The following is a 16,492-nucleotide window of genomic DNA, read 5'->3' on the forward strand; positions in this document are numbered from 1 at the left end:
ACAATTGCCTTTTGAGACCTATAGGTTTGGTCTACAAGCTAACAGAGGGATTTTTAATTTTTTTTTTTTTTTTTGAAAAAAGCTACCTATAAATTCATTTTGGCAGTAGCTCCACTAAACTGAAATGTCTAAAATGCAGAAGAATTTCTCAAAAATTAATTGGCATACAATAGATTTAAAAACTCCCCCAAATTAGTTCTTCTCACCAGGGACTATTAAAATAAAAAATATGACTAATGATCAAACCTTTAGTTCTGTTAAATGAAAGCATAGCCACAGCAATGTAACATTATCTTTAGCAATACAACTCAGGTAGAGTTTTTCTTAATTATTACTACTATTTTATATAAGCAATGGAAATACTGCTAGACCTAAACTATTATTTTATGGAATACCATGCACACACATTGCAGCAGAGTGCATGTTTTCCTTTAAGAATTCTCCTATTAATGGAGGAAAAGAGCAGCAAGATCAACAAGAAAAGTAGCTAAGTACATGGAGGTCATCCAGAAGCTATGAGTTCTATAGCAGCGGTACAAGAAAAAACTGTCAGTTTCCATCCCATTAAACAAGCTATGAGCTATGTGTTAGACTCACTGGGATTACCAGCAAACCCCTACCAAGATATGTGCTAGCTGCTACTCATAGTGCTATAAATTATTCAATTCCTTTTATGCAAATAGTGTTTCACAGAAGCATAGGGAATCCATAATGGGAGGAAGAGTAACATCCATTTAGAAGAATTAAATGCTAGGTGAAGTGTATGACACTTTGCAGACAAAAGTTATTGAAAATAGCAGTACCTTTTAAAGGTCTCCACCCACCCACCCACACAGAGTTAGGGAGCTTCCAAGGTTTGTTTTTTTATACATATCACTATCTCTGTATGTGCGTATGTAATGCAGCAATGGTTGCCCTTAGAGACACTGATTCCTGCATTAACAAATATGCACAAGGGTAAAATCACAGAACTGAGGCCTCGCAGAGCATTTCTCTCTGATCTTCAAAACTAAGCCTTCATTTAAAAAAAATTGAATGTTTGGAGGAAGCCAGGCTGGAAAGGGGAGTTTAAACAATGAAAATAGGTTTGTTTTTTTAACCTTTGGAGCCAGAAAAACAAAGGGCCATTTCTTCACTACTTTCGCAGGTAAAACCTGCCATTGACTTCAGTGGATGCATAGGGCCAAATTCATCCCTGGTGGAATTCCACTAGAATTCCGTGGGCCAAATCCATCATTGGTATAAGCAGATGCAATGCCATTGATTTCAATGGAATTAAGCTTGCTGACTGTAATGGTGGTATAGCAAAGCTACTCTGAGCACACTGTCTCTTTAAGACCCTTCTCCTTACAAGAAATGATAGATGTGCACAGAACACTATGGGTGCCTCCAGCCAGGGAGCTGAGTGTCTCTCCACTATCTGACTTTAAATCCTTGGTGTTGGCTCTTTTTGAGGTTTATCCCTTTTTTATGAGTAATCTAATCAGAGAGAGTCCTTGTTGAACCGCCTGTGGGTTGTCTGCCCAATTAGGTCTGGTCTGCACTAGCAAATCAGTCTTGCTTACCTGTGTGTTAGCATTATCAAAATAAATGTTAGATAATTTGATAAGAAAGTGTTTAATGTTTTATACAATGCTTGTAGGATGCTGCATGTATTGTTCTCACTCACCTATACCCCATGTTATAAAGTGATAACAAGCATTTGCGTTATAAACCTCTGACTATATCTCATCAAACAGGGAAAAAGCCTTGTGTAAAGCAGATGGTGGTCTCTAACAAGAAGAGGTTACATTCTGTTCATTACATGCAAATGAGCCATTGTACAAGATCAAAGATCATAGACTTTGATAAGTGCATTCTTCCCGCCACCCCATGAAGAAGGGACTTGGGTGGAAACTGTTGCTATCAGCTTGATTTCTGAGGGAAGAAGATATAAAAATGTCTCACAAGGAAAAATGATAATGCTGTCTGAACTTTCACAGGGCCAGAGACTTTAAACTGAAGTGGGAGATTCCCCAGGGTTAGCCCTGAAAAACATTTTGAATTGACAGATTTCTACAACTTTGTCACTCTTAGGGTTTAGTTTGCAACTCATTTGTGTTATATGCTTGCTTTAATCTGTAAATAACTCATTTCCTTTTCCTAGTTAATAAATCTTTAGATAGTTTATTACAGGATTGGCTATAGGCATTGTCTTTGGTGTAAGGTCTAGGGTACCAAATGATCTGGGGTAAGTGACTGGTCTCTGGGGCCTGGAAGCAACCTGAATATTTTGTGGGGGGGTGGGGTTGGTTACTATAAATGACCATTTATCACCAAGTCCAGCTTGACTGCGTGGCAAGACAGACTGGAGAACCTCAGAGGACTGTCTGTGACTACATGGTAAAACTGTTATAGTGATCCAGGAGTTCACATTTGTTACTGGGTTGGTGAAATCTAATCATAGAACGTACCACCAGTTTGGGGTGTCTGCCCAATTTTTGACTGTTTGGGGTCACCCAGACTCTGCCTGAAGGCATGGGACACTTCCATTCAAAGTTATACTCGTGGCTTTCCAGATGGTTCACGGCTTGTGCACAGTCCACATGAGTGTCCCAAGAGCAGGAATCTGTACTGAACATCCTGTATGGACAATCATGTTACCCTCATTCTCCCTTCCCCTTCTCCGTCCAATCGTTAAACCCACTTATTGCATCTTGCCTTAACATTAGATTGTTAGCTTTACAGGGAAAAGACTGTTTGTATAGGGCCCAGCAGACTGAGGCCTGTGCATATTACCTCACTCCATGAGTAGCCAGACTGAAAACAATGGGATTACTCCCTCTTCTCCACATCAAACACAAACTACTGGTCCCGCCACAGTTTGTCCACTCTCATAACTTACATGGTCATCTTCCATCCCCTTTGTTCCACCAACACCACCGGCCTTCAGTGGCTGCTTTTGGCCTCCTTTCACAAGCATCTTCTTCCATGTTGCCCCTACTGATGGAATGATTACCCCAAAGCAAGTACCCTGTCCTCCCCGAGGTCCTTGTTACATCTCCCACAATGCCCATGAGACACAGCCAGCTAATAGCAGCTAGGCAGGTTGGCTAAAGAAATTCATGACCCTATCCAATTTGTTTATTTAAAGCACCCAACAACCTTCAGACTGGCAAGTTATGCACACAAGACCTACTCCTGCTCCCAATGAAGTCAGTGGCAAAAGTTCCCAATGACACCAGTGGTGAAGGATCAAGCCCATAGCTAGTCTATGTACTACGTAACCTGTGTTCCCATTTCTGCTACCCTTGTCTCCCCTCCTCATCCTCTTTGTTATTTGCTACACCCACCTGGTGCATCATGTATTAATCCAGACTGCAAGCTCTTTGGAGCTCGGACTTCCTCTCCATATAGGCCTTTCCATTGCTTTTAACAGGCTTTGGATCAAGCCCCAGGTTTGTATAGCTCCAGCATGATAGGGGCTCCAAGGCACCAACACAATACAAATAACAATGGAAATCTGTATATGACATATGTCGCTACCTAGTAACTAAGCCCCTGAACCTGCAATTTACAATGCATGGGCAGACTGCAGTGCCTGTGCAGAACCCTGCTGACTTCGCACAGAGGCAGCAGTCTGGCCTGTAAATTGCATGGCCTAAACTGTGATCTCCCTTATCCCAGTGTAAATTCAGAATAACTCTACTCAAATCAGTGGAGTTACTCTGGATTTACATGGGTGTAACAGAGCAGAAACTGATCCAATTTCTAAACTACTACTATGTTGTGGCAAATTACTAGAAAATCCAAAGTGCAACAAAGACACCTGGTGGCTGTCCTGCAAACTGCACATCTTTTAAATGACTACAAAAAACAAAGGAAAATGCCACCAAAAAGGGCTATCTGACACAAGCGGGTATAGTGGTGGCCTGATAAGCAGTCTTTGTGTTTAGCAGCTATATATTCATCTATAATTAAATGTAAGAAACACCAATTCTTTCTTACAAATTTACAGTGCTTACAGAGGAAAAATAAAACTATTTTAATTTAAAAAATTCTCTCAGATACACCACTCTCAAGAATTACACATTTCCAAAATATTAACAGACCTAACTGATGAAATTTTAAGAAAATGCAATAATTTTAGTAACCATTTACTTTGGGCCTGACGTAAAATTTATGTTGTGAAAATTACATGAAGCTCTGAATGGTATACTTTATTACATTAAAACGTGCTCTGATGTCTTTCACTGCTTTAATTTCAAAGTGTAACATGGCAGTTTACTCAATAATTATTTAAACAGTCATGCTAAGTTTTTAAAAAACAGAACCAGTTTAATGGAATTTTGATGGTTTAATAACTGATGCTAGTGATATCATCTGGTATTTTCAATTTCTGTAATATAACTTAAAAAATAAAATATAAAGTTAAGGAACAAGTACATTTGGGTTCTAAATATTAGAGGCCATATTCTGGCTTCAGCTACACTTGCATGACTCCTCCTGACTTCAGTGGCCACACTGAAATACATGTATATGCGAAAGGCTCACTAGATAAAATAGGTACGTGTATTATAACTGAGTGGTAGACTGACAGTCATATTTTCAGATCAGTTGCCCAAATCCTGCACAGGAGTTTTGCCAGAGTAAGAATTTGCAAGATTGCTCCTTATCTATTGATACTGTTCCCTCTCATTTACTGTTGCAAGATGACGGACCATACTACGATTTTTTCCAGTCCAGTTAAACCAAAGAGCAATTAATTCATATTTTTGTGAAAGTTCCTGAGGTTGTTGAAAAAAATCCTGTAAAAGATGGAGAGACCAGATTCTGCCTTCAGCTACACCAGTGTAAATCTGGACTAAGTATTTACTTCAGGGGATCTTTTCTACTGTATTCAATGGATATACATCAGCATAAGTGAAAGCAGTATTTGTCTCAAGTCGTATCCATTGTTTGGATCATGATGTTCTATGTGCATGAATGTTTGCTTCATCAACCATAGAAACTTAGTTAGTTCACACTTCATATCAATCATTATTAATTTTTACCTGGCAACTATGAATATAAACAGAACAGGACAAATTCTTCCATGGTGTAACTCCACTAAAGTCAATGGAGTAATACCAAGGATGAGTCTGGCTCAATATTTCACTTGTCCATTTTTCTTATAGAAGTTTACATTCGATTTAGCCTGGAGGGGCTATTGGCTGGCATCCTGCAAGAAAGAAACATTACAAGTCAAACCATAGTGACAGCTTTATAAAGGAGGAATTAATTTAGAGCAGTAAAAACTCTCAATTTTATAGCACAATAACAAATCCGCTAATTGGATGTTTATTCCTATCATATAAGTAAATAACAACCATCATATATATACATATGGGTGAAATCCTGGCCTTGCTGAACTCAGGAGGAAATTTACCATTGATCGCACTGGGGCCTGGATTTCACCCTCTCTGCTCTGTGAATACTTTCATAGCAAATCCTATGAAATAAGGATGATGAATAAAACGTTCAAAAGCACCTACATCATGCAGGCCTAGATTTGTAAAGGTATTTAGGCATTGCTCCACTCAGTGTTGCCAGGTCTAAGTGATTTAGATGGCTAAATACCATTTTGAAAAGCACTTAAGTCGCTTAGGAGCCTAAATCCCTTTGACTTTAATTTGGGACTTAAGCTCACAACTTACGTTGTGATGGGGCATGGATGGAGTTAAAAGTGCCAAGAGAGCCTTGGACCACATCTGCTGGGTAGCTAAGGGGCAATGAGACTGAGAAGGAAGCTCACCTGGGCAGGAACAGGCGGGGCTTCTACAAAGCCTAGGAGTTGAGGCTGGAATGGGGTTGCAGGGAGGTCAGCCTCCAGTCACGCTCCCTGATGCAAGGAGGTAGTAGGGGCCTCAGAACGGCAGAGTAGGAAGCAGACTGGGGAAGGCGCAGCAAGGTCCAAGAGGGATAGACCTGAACTGCTGGTTCAAGGGTCCCTGGATTAGAACCTGGTATAGAGGATGAGCCCAAGTTCCCCTACCAGCCACTGTGGGAGCGTCCCAGCCACTACAGTGGATTTGGGACACGGTCTGAGACTTTGAGGAAGGAGACTCTGGTAATCTGCCGGAAGAGGCAGATGATGACAACTCGGCCAGAGGGCTAAGCCACGAAGGAGAGGCACTGCAGCTTCGGACTAACGGGAGTTCGGCTGCAGTGTGAGTGACTGAAGCAACAGGCTGAGCAACTGCCAGATGCGGTGTGGACAGTGGTGAGGTAATTCCCCAGCTGAACCAAACGGTGAGTTGCAGACCCTGTGACATATGTGCTTCTGAAAATTTTACCCTACATATGTATGACTAGCTGGTTCACAGATGTTAAGCAAATGAAATGTGCCATTACTGGCTTATAAATGACAACATTCAACAGCTGATTATATGTTCCACTCGGATGGGTTTTCAGCCAATTCCAACTTGGTGATGTCTCTGAAGATGGAGGGTATGTCTATACTGCAGATAACCTGAGGCTGGGGCTGTGAGGGTCCCTGAGCCCAAATGTCTACAATGCAATTAAACAGCCCCCTAGCCTGAGCCTGCTGGCACTAGGCTCACGTCAGCCCTGGGTGTCTAATTGCAGTGTAGACATACCCTGAGAGAGATTTTGACCATTTGTTAGTGTGTAATCTGAAAGTATGTATGGTAACAGAGGGTCATTCCTGGGTCTGTGCTGTTAGCATGCGACTTGCAAGAACCCCTCCCAGCTTTTTAATGTGGGATTCACTTATACTCCACGACCAGCTGATAGGACTTTCCATTCCTGCTTAAGGGATATAGTGCCCTGAATTGTCTCCAACTGTTACCTTAGCTTAAAAAGAAGTAAAAACCAATATTTTAAAACCTAGCTGTGTGCCACTAGGTGCTTACAACCCTCTTTAGGCATTTAAATGAAAGCGTTTTTTTTTTTTTTTCCAAAAGGTGCAGCTCCTATGACTTGGCAGTATCTCTTTGGCATGAAGTTTCTTTTAGCCTAAAATGTAAATTAATAAAATGTTGAAAACTTGCCACATTGAGGCCTGGGATATTTTAATATTCAACCACTTGAGGGAACAAAGACAAGAAAAATTATATTCTGAAGGTGCTGTTTGGGAATTCAGAGTTGAGGTTAAGTTCCATTTTGCACTTAAATCAGGGATTCAACCTCTTTGCTTTGTATGGAAAAATAGGGTACATCTAAATTTACAGCACTTGCTCTCTGACTACAGAATGAATTTTCGAGAATTGACAAGTCTATTCATTAGTTTATAAATTAATTAAAAACTCTGTCCTTTGAAAAATTGTAGCATCCTTTGTGAGTCTTTTCTTTGGTCCATGTTATATTAACAGCAAAACAACACACTTCACATTTTTCATAAATGTAAAATTAATTGAAGTCTTGTGCATAGGCTGTATTTGAATAAATTAGGTTGTAATTAAGCTAAATTATTACTGCTTGTTGTCTGTAATTGTTATAATTCTGTAGGCCATGGATGGCTCAGGTCAACAGCACAGGTAACTCTTAAGTAGTGCTAGTGTGTCAGAGGTAAATCAGCCAATCATTCAACTACAGTTAATTTTCATGCAAATAGTGGTAATGACTCATTGGTATGAGGGAGACTGAACATGTATCTAAAGTTCTCATTGGTAGATTAACTGGCCCAACTGCTCTTTAAAGAGTCTATTGCTGCAGGCTAGTTTGGGCCGCAGTGCTTGAGTGGAGCGAAGGCAACAATGCAGCGGGGAACCCCTGTGCACTAAAGCACGCTGCCAATGGAACTGACGGGAGAGCCTTTAACACACAGTTATTTTGGACTTGGGCTGGGCTCTCCATGAGCCCTTTGCATAGCACAATCTCACTCATAAGCCCTGTAAACCAATCAGTCAATTGTAAATTAAGGGCTAGATTCACCAGCACACTTCAGCTGTTTTCTGCTGCTCTGGTGATGCAAAGCAGCTATAAAACACTACTTCACTGGCTGGTGCACACTGACTTTTTTGGAGTACTGGGAAGCTGCCCATAAAAGTTAAAATAAAAAATGATTTAAAGTTAATCTATAAATTTTCAAATTAAAAACCCATTTTCCTTTGGGTTTATTGTTTATTGTTGTATGTGTGCAACATTTTTAATACATTAAAAAAAACCAAAGAAATCCCCAGGCAAAAAATTATGGTAAAATAGAGCTAAGGTCAAGAGTGTATGTCCGTAATTTAAATGTAAAAATCATTACAGAGCTATCATATTATCCACAAACCAAGCATTATAAGCCCAGGAAATTCAGTTAAAGTTATACTTCAAAGAACTCTAAAAACACATTAAGTTAAGAAATGTACAGTTAAGGTACACAAAGAACCTTAACGGTGCCCTGTAATGATGTCATGGTGGGCGTGGAGGGTATTCAAAAAATCTAATGTGTCTTTAGATTCAGTTTGATCTAATCCAGGACCACAAATATTAAAATCATATGACTATTGCATGATGCTATGCAATAGTTACGTAGTTTGGGTGCCTTCACTGTGTTTTTGTTACCTTAACAGGGTTGGATTTCTTTGAAGTGTAACCTTAAGTTTGACTTTCCTCAGTTTACAATGCGTGGCTTTGTGATGTTACAATATCCCTGTAATGTTTTTTCATCAAGTTATTGAAATGCCCTCTCAACCTTAATCCATTTTAATGTATTTTTGTCTCTGAATTATACTACAATAGTAAACAGGTTACAACAAGATGGTCTTAATATGTTCGTCGTCTTCATGAAGATAATAAAGAAAACCACCAAGGAAAGCATGGCCATCGTGCAAAAGAGCTGGAAGAGATTTTAGGAACAAATGTGCTGTTTCCGGTAAAGCTGGCATTTCTATTAATGCAGAATCCTTCCCACAGCATCATCTCCACTCTCTGTGTAGTTGGTTCTTTTAAATATAAAAAGGACTGGTGTGACTACCTCTGTTCTAGTGTAAGTCAATCCACTTGCCAAGGAAAGAATAATGCACACAGCTTTAAGTGAAAAGTACTTCTGCCCCAAGTAAAAATAAGTGCACACATCAGAGCAACAACATTCTAATTAAGTAGTGTGGGAGACTGAGTCCTGCACAGACGGCCAGCAAAAGCCTACACACTGGGGGTAAAATTCACCCTTTATGAATTAGCTATGAATGTCCGTTGGTCATTTCCTCTGACCATTTGCCCTGGAACATCTGTGTTAGCTTGGAACTATTCAGGCAAGGGAGCCCACCTGCAAGGAAGTATAGGTTTGTATGAGACTCCCAGAGCTCATCTTGAAATAAGGCAAGAGTTGTCTAAGGTCACAGGAGTACCTGAGCCAGTCAGCACAAAGTGGACCTATTAATGCTAACTGTCCTTGAGGTGGTACGTTGCACAATTCTTACAGATCACGTACAAGGCAGAGTGGAATTGGCCAGGCATTCTGGAATGTCCTCATGGAATGGAGCTGCACAGGTTAGTGTGAGCAATGAAATTGCTCCATGCACTCTGAACAGCCCTGTGAATAGTGCTGGACCACTGACTCCAGCAATCTAGGTTTCAATATCACACTCATCACCCTGAGATCTGAGTTTAGGCTACCTGTGGTCAGGAGAAAATCTCACAGCAGTCCCTGATGAAGTGCAGAGCTGAACCAAACCGCATGAGGAGCGATGGTGGCATGAAACCAGATATCTCTAGCACTTCAAAGGCACTGGTCCCTGGATCTAGGTTGATACCCTGGCTCTTTTCTGCGGCCAGTCTGATGCACCAGTTTACTGTGGATGCACTTTTGGATCTGTCTAGATCTTTGGACAGACTGCAAAACACATCTGTTCAAGGTTCTTGGAGAAGGCTTTAGGTTTGCTTCCCATGTGCTGAAGGGGTGAAAAGGCTCTTTTATGTAGGTGGAGGCTGCCTGTTCCTTTTTGAATAATTATTTTAATGCTACTGAGGTTTTACACTATTAATTATGTGTTAGGTCACCCAGAGCTTCTTTTTATTATTTAAATTGAAATAATTATATCTTGCTTATTTCTCAGGAGCCTATCACTGTATTGTCTAAGTGGCAAACATAGTTGATACAAGAAAAGGAGTACTTGTGGCACCTTAGAGACTAACCAATTTATTTGAGCATGAGCTTGAAGTGAGCTGTAGCTCACGAAAGCTCATGCTCAAATAAATTGGTTAGTCTCTAAGGTGCCACAAGTACTCCTTTTCTTTTTGCAAATACAGACTAACACGGCTGTTACTCTGAAACCTGTCATAGTTGATACATGGGCTCTACTGTATAATCAGGTCAATATTCTGTTCAGTAGGTGCCCAGGATGCTGGACAGTAAAGGAGTACAGGCATAGTGGCTCAGAGGAGGAAGTTGCTTACAAATGGCAGCTGGTTTCCTGTCCTTCATGTTTCTTTTCTGTGCTAGGTTGCTTCAAAAGGGTTACTATGGCAATTGTACCCAGTCAGTACTGCTCCTTGGCATGGGACACTTTGGTATAAGAGCCATTTATCAGAACAGAGGAGCCCAGGGTTTCCCTGGATAAGCCCATGGTGCTTGGCTGCTCTGGATGCTTCAACTCAGTCACTTTCAGAAATCTGCTCCATGCTGTGTTCTAGACAGTAACCAAAATGCGGTTTGTCAGACAGGGAAGGTCAAGGACTTCAGCCCCTACAGTCTCCCAGTACCCTGAAAGTAGTGCCTTACGAGGAGGGCCTTACGCAGATCTAATACCTCAGCACCAAACTCTAGAACTCAAGCGTTTATCTTCCAAACACCATAGGGAACACATCTATCCCTCAACATTTTCATGTTCATTTCTGGACTCCTGTTTCTGGTGTATATTTTCTGAGACTGCGTAACCAGATTTGCACACACTATTCAAGGTGAAGGGTGTACCACCAACTTATAAGAAGGCAATATAATATTTTCAGTATTATTTTCTATCCAATTCTTTTTACTTCCTAACGTTTTGCCAGTGTGCTTTGAGCCCGAGGGGCAAAATGTGATTCTCCATCTTCATGCACATTTTTCTAGTAAGAAAAAGCATGGAATTAACTCTCAAAGTATGATAGACAGAATCCTTGCTATGTAACACATTTTGAGTTGTATTTTGGGCATCAACTGATTGCACTGTAGCACTAATGCAATGACACAAGAAATGGGATTTAAGCTGCCATAGAACTGTATGGTCTGTAGGTATAATAATGTGTGACATTTGTCCTAAGACAAATGCTCTCTTGGGCCTTGATCTTGCAAACACCAGCTACTGAGTGTAGTTCTGATTTCAATGTACAGTGCCTAGCATAATGGGGTCTTGCCCCAGGACTAGGTTTCTTAGGTCCAACAGTAATACAAATAATCATTGCACATTATTATTCATTAATAGTCTCACCGGCTTGTAGTCTCAAGGTAATAAGTACTATGCTTGGCATTAAGTGTTAGTGGGGTCGGGCCTTTGTTTTGAGATAATCATTTTTAACCTTGAGCATTCCTGGTCATAACAACAGGTTCACTCTTAATTGCTGCTACTGTGATATATTCAATTTTTAAAATAGTAAACAAAAAATTAGGAACTGTGAAGAAAACAAAAAATGAAACAGGAAGGCTTGAGCAAGCTACATTACAGAATCAGCTTGGATTTGTGGGACACTTGCTTGCTCCTGTTCATTACGTTATCTTAATCACATCTAGCGCTAACCTTTTTATCTGCATGTTTTTTGGTCTTACTAGTCACATTAGGAGCTTTATCAGGGGACAGGAAAACATATCCCTCAGGGGAAGCTGGGAATGAGGACTCAATTAAAACACATCTTTTGGATGACGGGAGAAGGGGTTGGAGGAAAGAAAACGCTGTCAGCCCTGGAAAGAAGAAAAAGTCAGATTTTCCCAGTTGTAGAGTGATTAAGGAAGAAGGGAAGCATCGTGCTAGCAAAAATAGGAAAAACAATGTTTCCTGCTGATAAGAGTCTCACCTGCCGTCATTTTCTCTGCTGTTCTGGTGTACAAATGCAGTTCGGGTAGTACCACTCTGTGTCAACTGGTTTAGAAGATTAGCTGTTGCTCCTTTTACTTGCCTGAGAGCTATTTCTGCATGGATGCTTCGAGGATTATTTGTCACCATTCCTGGGTTCTTAGATTTCTTATCTGAATCACAAAATGTATATGGACACCCTCCAGACATCACAACAGTAATAACAGGGTGTGCACAAAGATTTAGTTATATATAAATAGTACAAAATAAAGTCAACTATGAATGAACGAATGTCTTTTTTTTTTTTAAAAAAATGCAACTGAAATACCATTAGTTCCAGATAGTCTCCAAGATATCTTTGGCAAGTCAAAATGCCCTTATTAAAATTACTCTATTTAGCCTATATGTAATGTCCAGTACTGGAAAATATATAATGATATTTTACATTCAGGAAAGGAACCAGAATACTATACTCACGTTTATTTGCCTCATTCAGTAAAGGATCTTCAAATACATGAGGAAACATGAGGTCAGATCCAAATAAATGGTTGATGCCCTCAAGCAGATTCACATTTGTTACTCTCATGGGAGGATGTTTTGAAAAGGTAATTGGTAATCCAGGAAATCCACAGTCCATAGGGGAGTTTGTAACTGGGATTCCCTACATAATAAAACAAAAGGCAAGTAAATAGGTCTCATAGTTTGGTCTTTGAGGCAAAATACATAAGCTGCATAGATACTGTATTAGAGCATGATCCCAGAAAAACATATGCACAAATAATACTTACTAAAACAGTCTTTGAGAGGAGTCTTTGGTCTTGTAGTTAAGACACTGGACTAGGACTGAAGAGAACTCTGTTAGGTTCCTGGTTCTGTTATAGACTCCATGTGACCTTGGGCAAGTCAGATAACCTCTGTGTTTCTGGCTTTCAAATGGGGATAATAATATTTTCCTTCTCCTGCCCTTTTTCTTGTCAATGAAGACTAAGATTTCTGGGGCAGGGATTGTCTCCGTGTTAGCACCAAGAAAAATGGAGCTCCAATTCTGTTCAGGGTCTCTAGGCACTACTGTGGTACAAATAATTCATAATAATAATGTCAATGGGAAAACTTTACGTAAAGGATTATAGGATCGGGCAGTCAGTCTACTGTTACTAACTTGAGATTAAACTATTTTAGTTGCCAGTTGAACTGCAGCACAAAAATAGAAGCTGTGCATGCTGAATGGATTAACGATTATATATTTACAAAATCTGGGGATTGCTAAAGTTTGGGGAGCACTCTGGGAGCTAAGCTACGGTAGCACACCAGAGCTATTTATAAAAAAGAAGAATACATCTAATGTGTAAACTGATGATCAGCAGAGGGCTTGTAAAATTGCAGTGTTGAAAAGATCTTTATAATACCATACCAACCAATTCATAAATAAATCTATGTATACTGTTTCATAAGTAAAATCCTAGTGTCTGATGTTATGCTGAGTATAAGTCAGTGCTCATTTGTCTGGTTAAAAGAAATTTACTATTGTTTTTGAAATGCAGAAATAAATTGTAAAAAAAACCCTATAAAATATGCAAGTAAAGTGACTGTCCATCCTTAAAACCATCTCCAAGTCAATGTGAAAAGCATTAACAAGAGGAGAGAAATATAAGCATAAAGACAAAAAAGCAATGGCATACTATGTACCGAGCATTCCAACAACAACCTGAGTAGTAGGAAATAAGGTGCTAACCTACTTACTGCTGAGAAAATTTGTTTTGAAGTTTAACATCAAAAGCATTTTTTCCACTTAAATGACACCATAGGGTTTCACTCCTTACTTTCTAACAAGGACTTGAAAAAGCACAACTAGAATGCAACTGACAAACTTGAAAAATCTTTTCTGTTGTTCCACTTCAATGACCTAATGAGATAATGGCTCAGTTCTGTTCTAGCTAACTAGGTATAACATCTTCATTGAACCTTAACATAAAACAGAGATATCTCTAAAGATACTGCCTTAACATACTTCTCTTGCTTTGCTAATCCTGCTATGTTTTCTATTTAAGTGATTTCCAATGTATAAGAATACAGGTCAGTTTTGAAATAAAACATTTACACATGCAGTGACTCAATCCACAAGTGCCTTGAACTCTTGTATACAAGGACTGTGGCTTCAAGTGGCAAAAATGTGTTCAGTAGCAAAGTAACTCACTAAAGCCCTGATCCTACCAATTGACATGCTAGCATATCCATAAGGAGGTCTGTGATTGCATGTGTTTGCAAGGTCAGGTTTAAGGCAGAACCCGATATACAGGGATTTTGACATATCTGGATTGTGTGTGATTTACTATCAATGTTAGCCCTAAGATCAGGGAAATCAATTACACCTTTATTAAATTGACACCTTTATTATTTGTATTGCAGTAGCACCAAGAGAGCCTTATCACAATAAAGCATGTTGCACACATATGACAAAAAGAGTGTTTCTACCCCCAAGAGCTTACAGTCGAAATGTCTGATGAGAGAATGGGTAATTACTACAAGCAGATGGGGAGCACAAGGCAACAGTGAGATGATTAGGATTAGTGTAAGCAGCGGTCACAGCAACTGCTTAGCCATTGTCAAGTGGTTTGTAGGTATCCTGGCAGAGTTGAGTTTAAAGGAGAATATTGGCATATAATGGCTTTGTAGATGTTATGCGGAGTTCCTCTCATACATACGGGACAGTATGATACGGAGGTGTTTGGGAGAAAGTTGGACAAATGGGCAATCAAAGCTGACTAGTGATGCCTATATTAATCCTGACTACTTACAGTGTTTTATCCATAGACTTCAAAATGCTTTACTCAGGTGAGAAAGTGGTGTTACTGTGCTTTATAAACAGAGAAACTGAGGCATGAAGAGGTTAAGTGGCTTGCCCAATATAAAGCCACATAGCAAGTAAGTGGCAGAGCTGGGAAACGAACCCAGCTCTCCTCACTGTTTTACACATATGCTGTGGTAGGGATGGATGGTTAAAATGTGTACTACCTTCTGGACAGCAGGCAAATAATGGATCAATTAAACAAAGATCTGAAGAAAGTGCACCCAGTGATGTGAAAATCACCAGTCTGCAATGGAACCAAAGAATGCTCACTGCATGGCTCCTTCATATTGGGGTAGCACCTAGGAGCCCAACTATGGATCAGGCTCCCCCTATGCTAGGCCCTGTACAAACACCAAATGAAAACATGCTCCCTGTCCCACAGAGCTTACAATCCAAGTGTAAGAGAACATGTGGATACAGACCGCCCGGTGAAGGCGCATAAGGAAATATTAAGATTCCATTGGGCAGCATGATAGCCAGTGGTCTCAGATTTCAATGGTGGTGGTGGGGAACTTTCAGTGGGAGGGGATGGAGGTCCTGGGGCCACTTAGATCCCTGGAAGTTCTTGGATGTCTTAAAGTATAAAATGCAAAAATCAGTCTATGTCAAGAACATTTCCTGTGATATCTGTTTTTAATAAAAATCCGTTATGGTTTACTACAACAAAATGATTGACACAGGACAACCAGGAGACTTAAAGCTAAGCAATCTGCTGCACCTGTGGCATGCAGACTCCGTACCAAATCATAATTTTCAAGCTTATAAATCAACAAATTTCCGAACAGACTTTCCTCCATAGGAATGAGACACAGCACAGACACCTACATTTGTCTGTGGCTTCAGAAAATATAGAGGCAAGTATAATATTTGGTTGAGATGAATCGCTCGTTACCATTTTAGTTAGTTTTGAATGTGGCCTTAAGGTTACTTTGCCTTTGAAAAACTGGGTATATGGAGGTCCTGCCACCAGTGCCTGAAGTACATCTACCCTTCTGGCAGATGTTAGTGCAAAAAGAAAGGTAATCTTTTGTCAAAGAGAGAGCGAGCAGTTAAGGCTTGAATCGGGAACCCATGAGGGTAGTGAGCACAGTGTGAAGGTCCCAAAAGGGAACTGTGTTCTTTATTGGAGGGAAGAGGCGAGTAACACCTTTCAGAAACCTAACTACCACAGAGTTGGGGGAAAAACAAAAAGAGAACTTTTCTTTGGATCAGGGGATGGAACACCGAAACCACTGCTACGTGGGCCCTCAGAGAACTGAGAGAAAGGTCTGACAATTTAAGGTGCAACATGTACTCTAAAACATCCTGAATCTGGGCTTCCATTGGCTGAATTCCCTGACCAGCAGTCCAGATTGAGAAGTGTTTCCATTTGGCCAAGTAGGTTTGATCCAGTGCATTGGTTTGTACTGTTCAACATCTCTCTTCTGCTTTATCTAACCGTTTAGCATCCACACCATGGAGGTACAGGCTGCCCAGATCTGGATGCCACATCTGACCACAGTGTTCTGACAGAAGATCTCGAAGGAGGGGAAGAAGTCTTAGAGGTTGGACCAATAGACTGAGTAGATCGGAGAACTGACATCTCGACAAGGTTGGAACAATGAATATCAGTTTGGTGTGATCTTGTCTGAGACAGACCTGAGGAATGAGCAGAATGGGAGGGAAGGCATAGATTAGCAAAAACCCC

General features: G+C 40.2%; 1 protein-coding gene across 3 annotated transcripts in view; it reads right to left on the reverse strand.

The window, feature by feature from the left end:
- Positions 1-4,077: 4,077 nt before the first annotated feature.
- The window catches only part of LRRC9 (leucine rich repeat containing 9), an 83,396-nt gene continuing 70,981 nt past the window's right edge, over positions 4,078-16,492 (reverse strand). The window contains exons 32-34 of one of the 3 annotated variants that reach the window (XM_084631510.1): positions 12,435-12,618; positions 11,959-12,130; positions 4,078-5,200 (exon numbers count right to left, since the gene is read on the reverse strand). In XM_084631510.1, the coding sequence (XP_084487636.1) occupies positions 5,161-5,200; positions 11,959-12,130; positions 12,435-12,618 (396 nt within the window). In that variant the 3' untranslated portion in view covers positions 4,078-5,160. Of the gene's footprint in view, positions 5,201-8,164; positions 9,236-10,178; positions 10,599-11,958; positions 12,131-12,434; positions 12,619-16,492 lie in introns of those variants that run through there. The other 2 variants (XM_084631512.1, XM_084631511.1) reach the window with 2 other exon arrangements.

This window comes from Lepidochelys olivacea, assembly GCF_965140295.1.
Source record: "Lepidochelys olivacea isolate rLepOli2 genome assembly, chromosome: 6".
Classification (NCBI taxonomy): domain Eukaryota; kingdom Metazoa; phylum Chordata; order Testudines; family Cheloniidae; genus Lepidochelys; species Lepidochelys olivacea.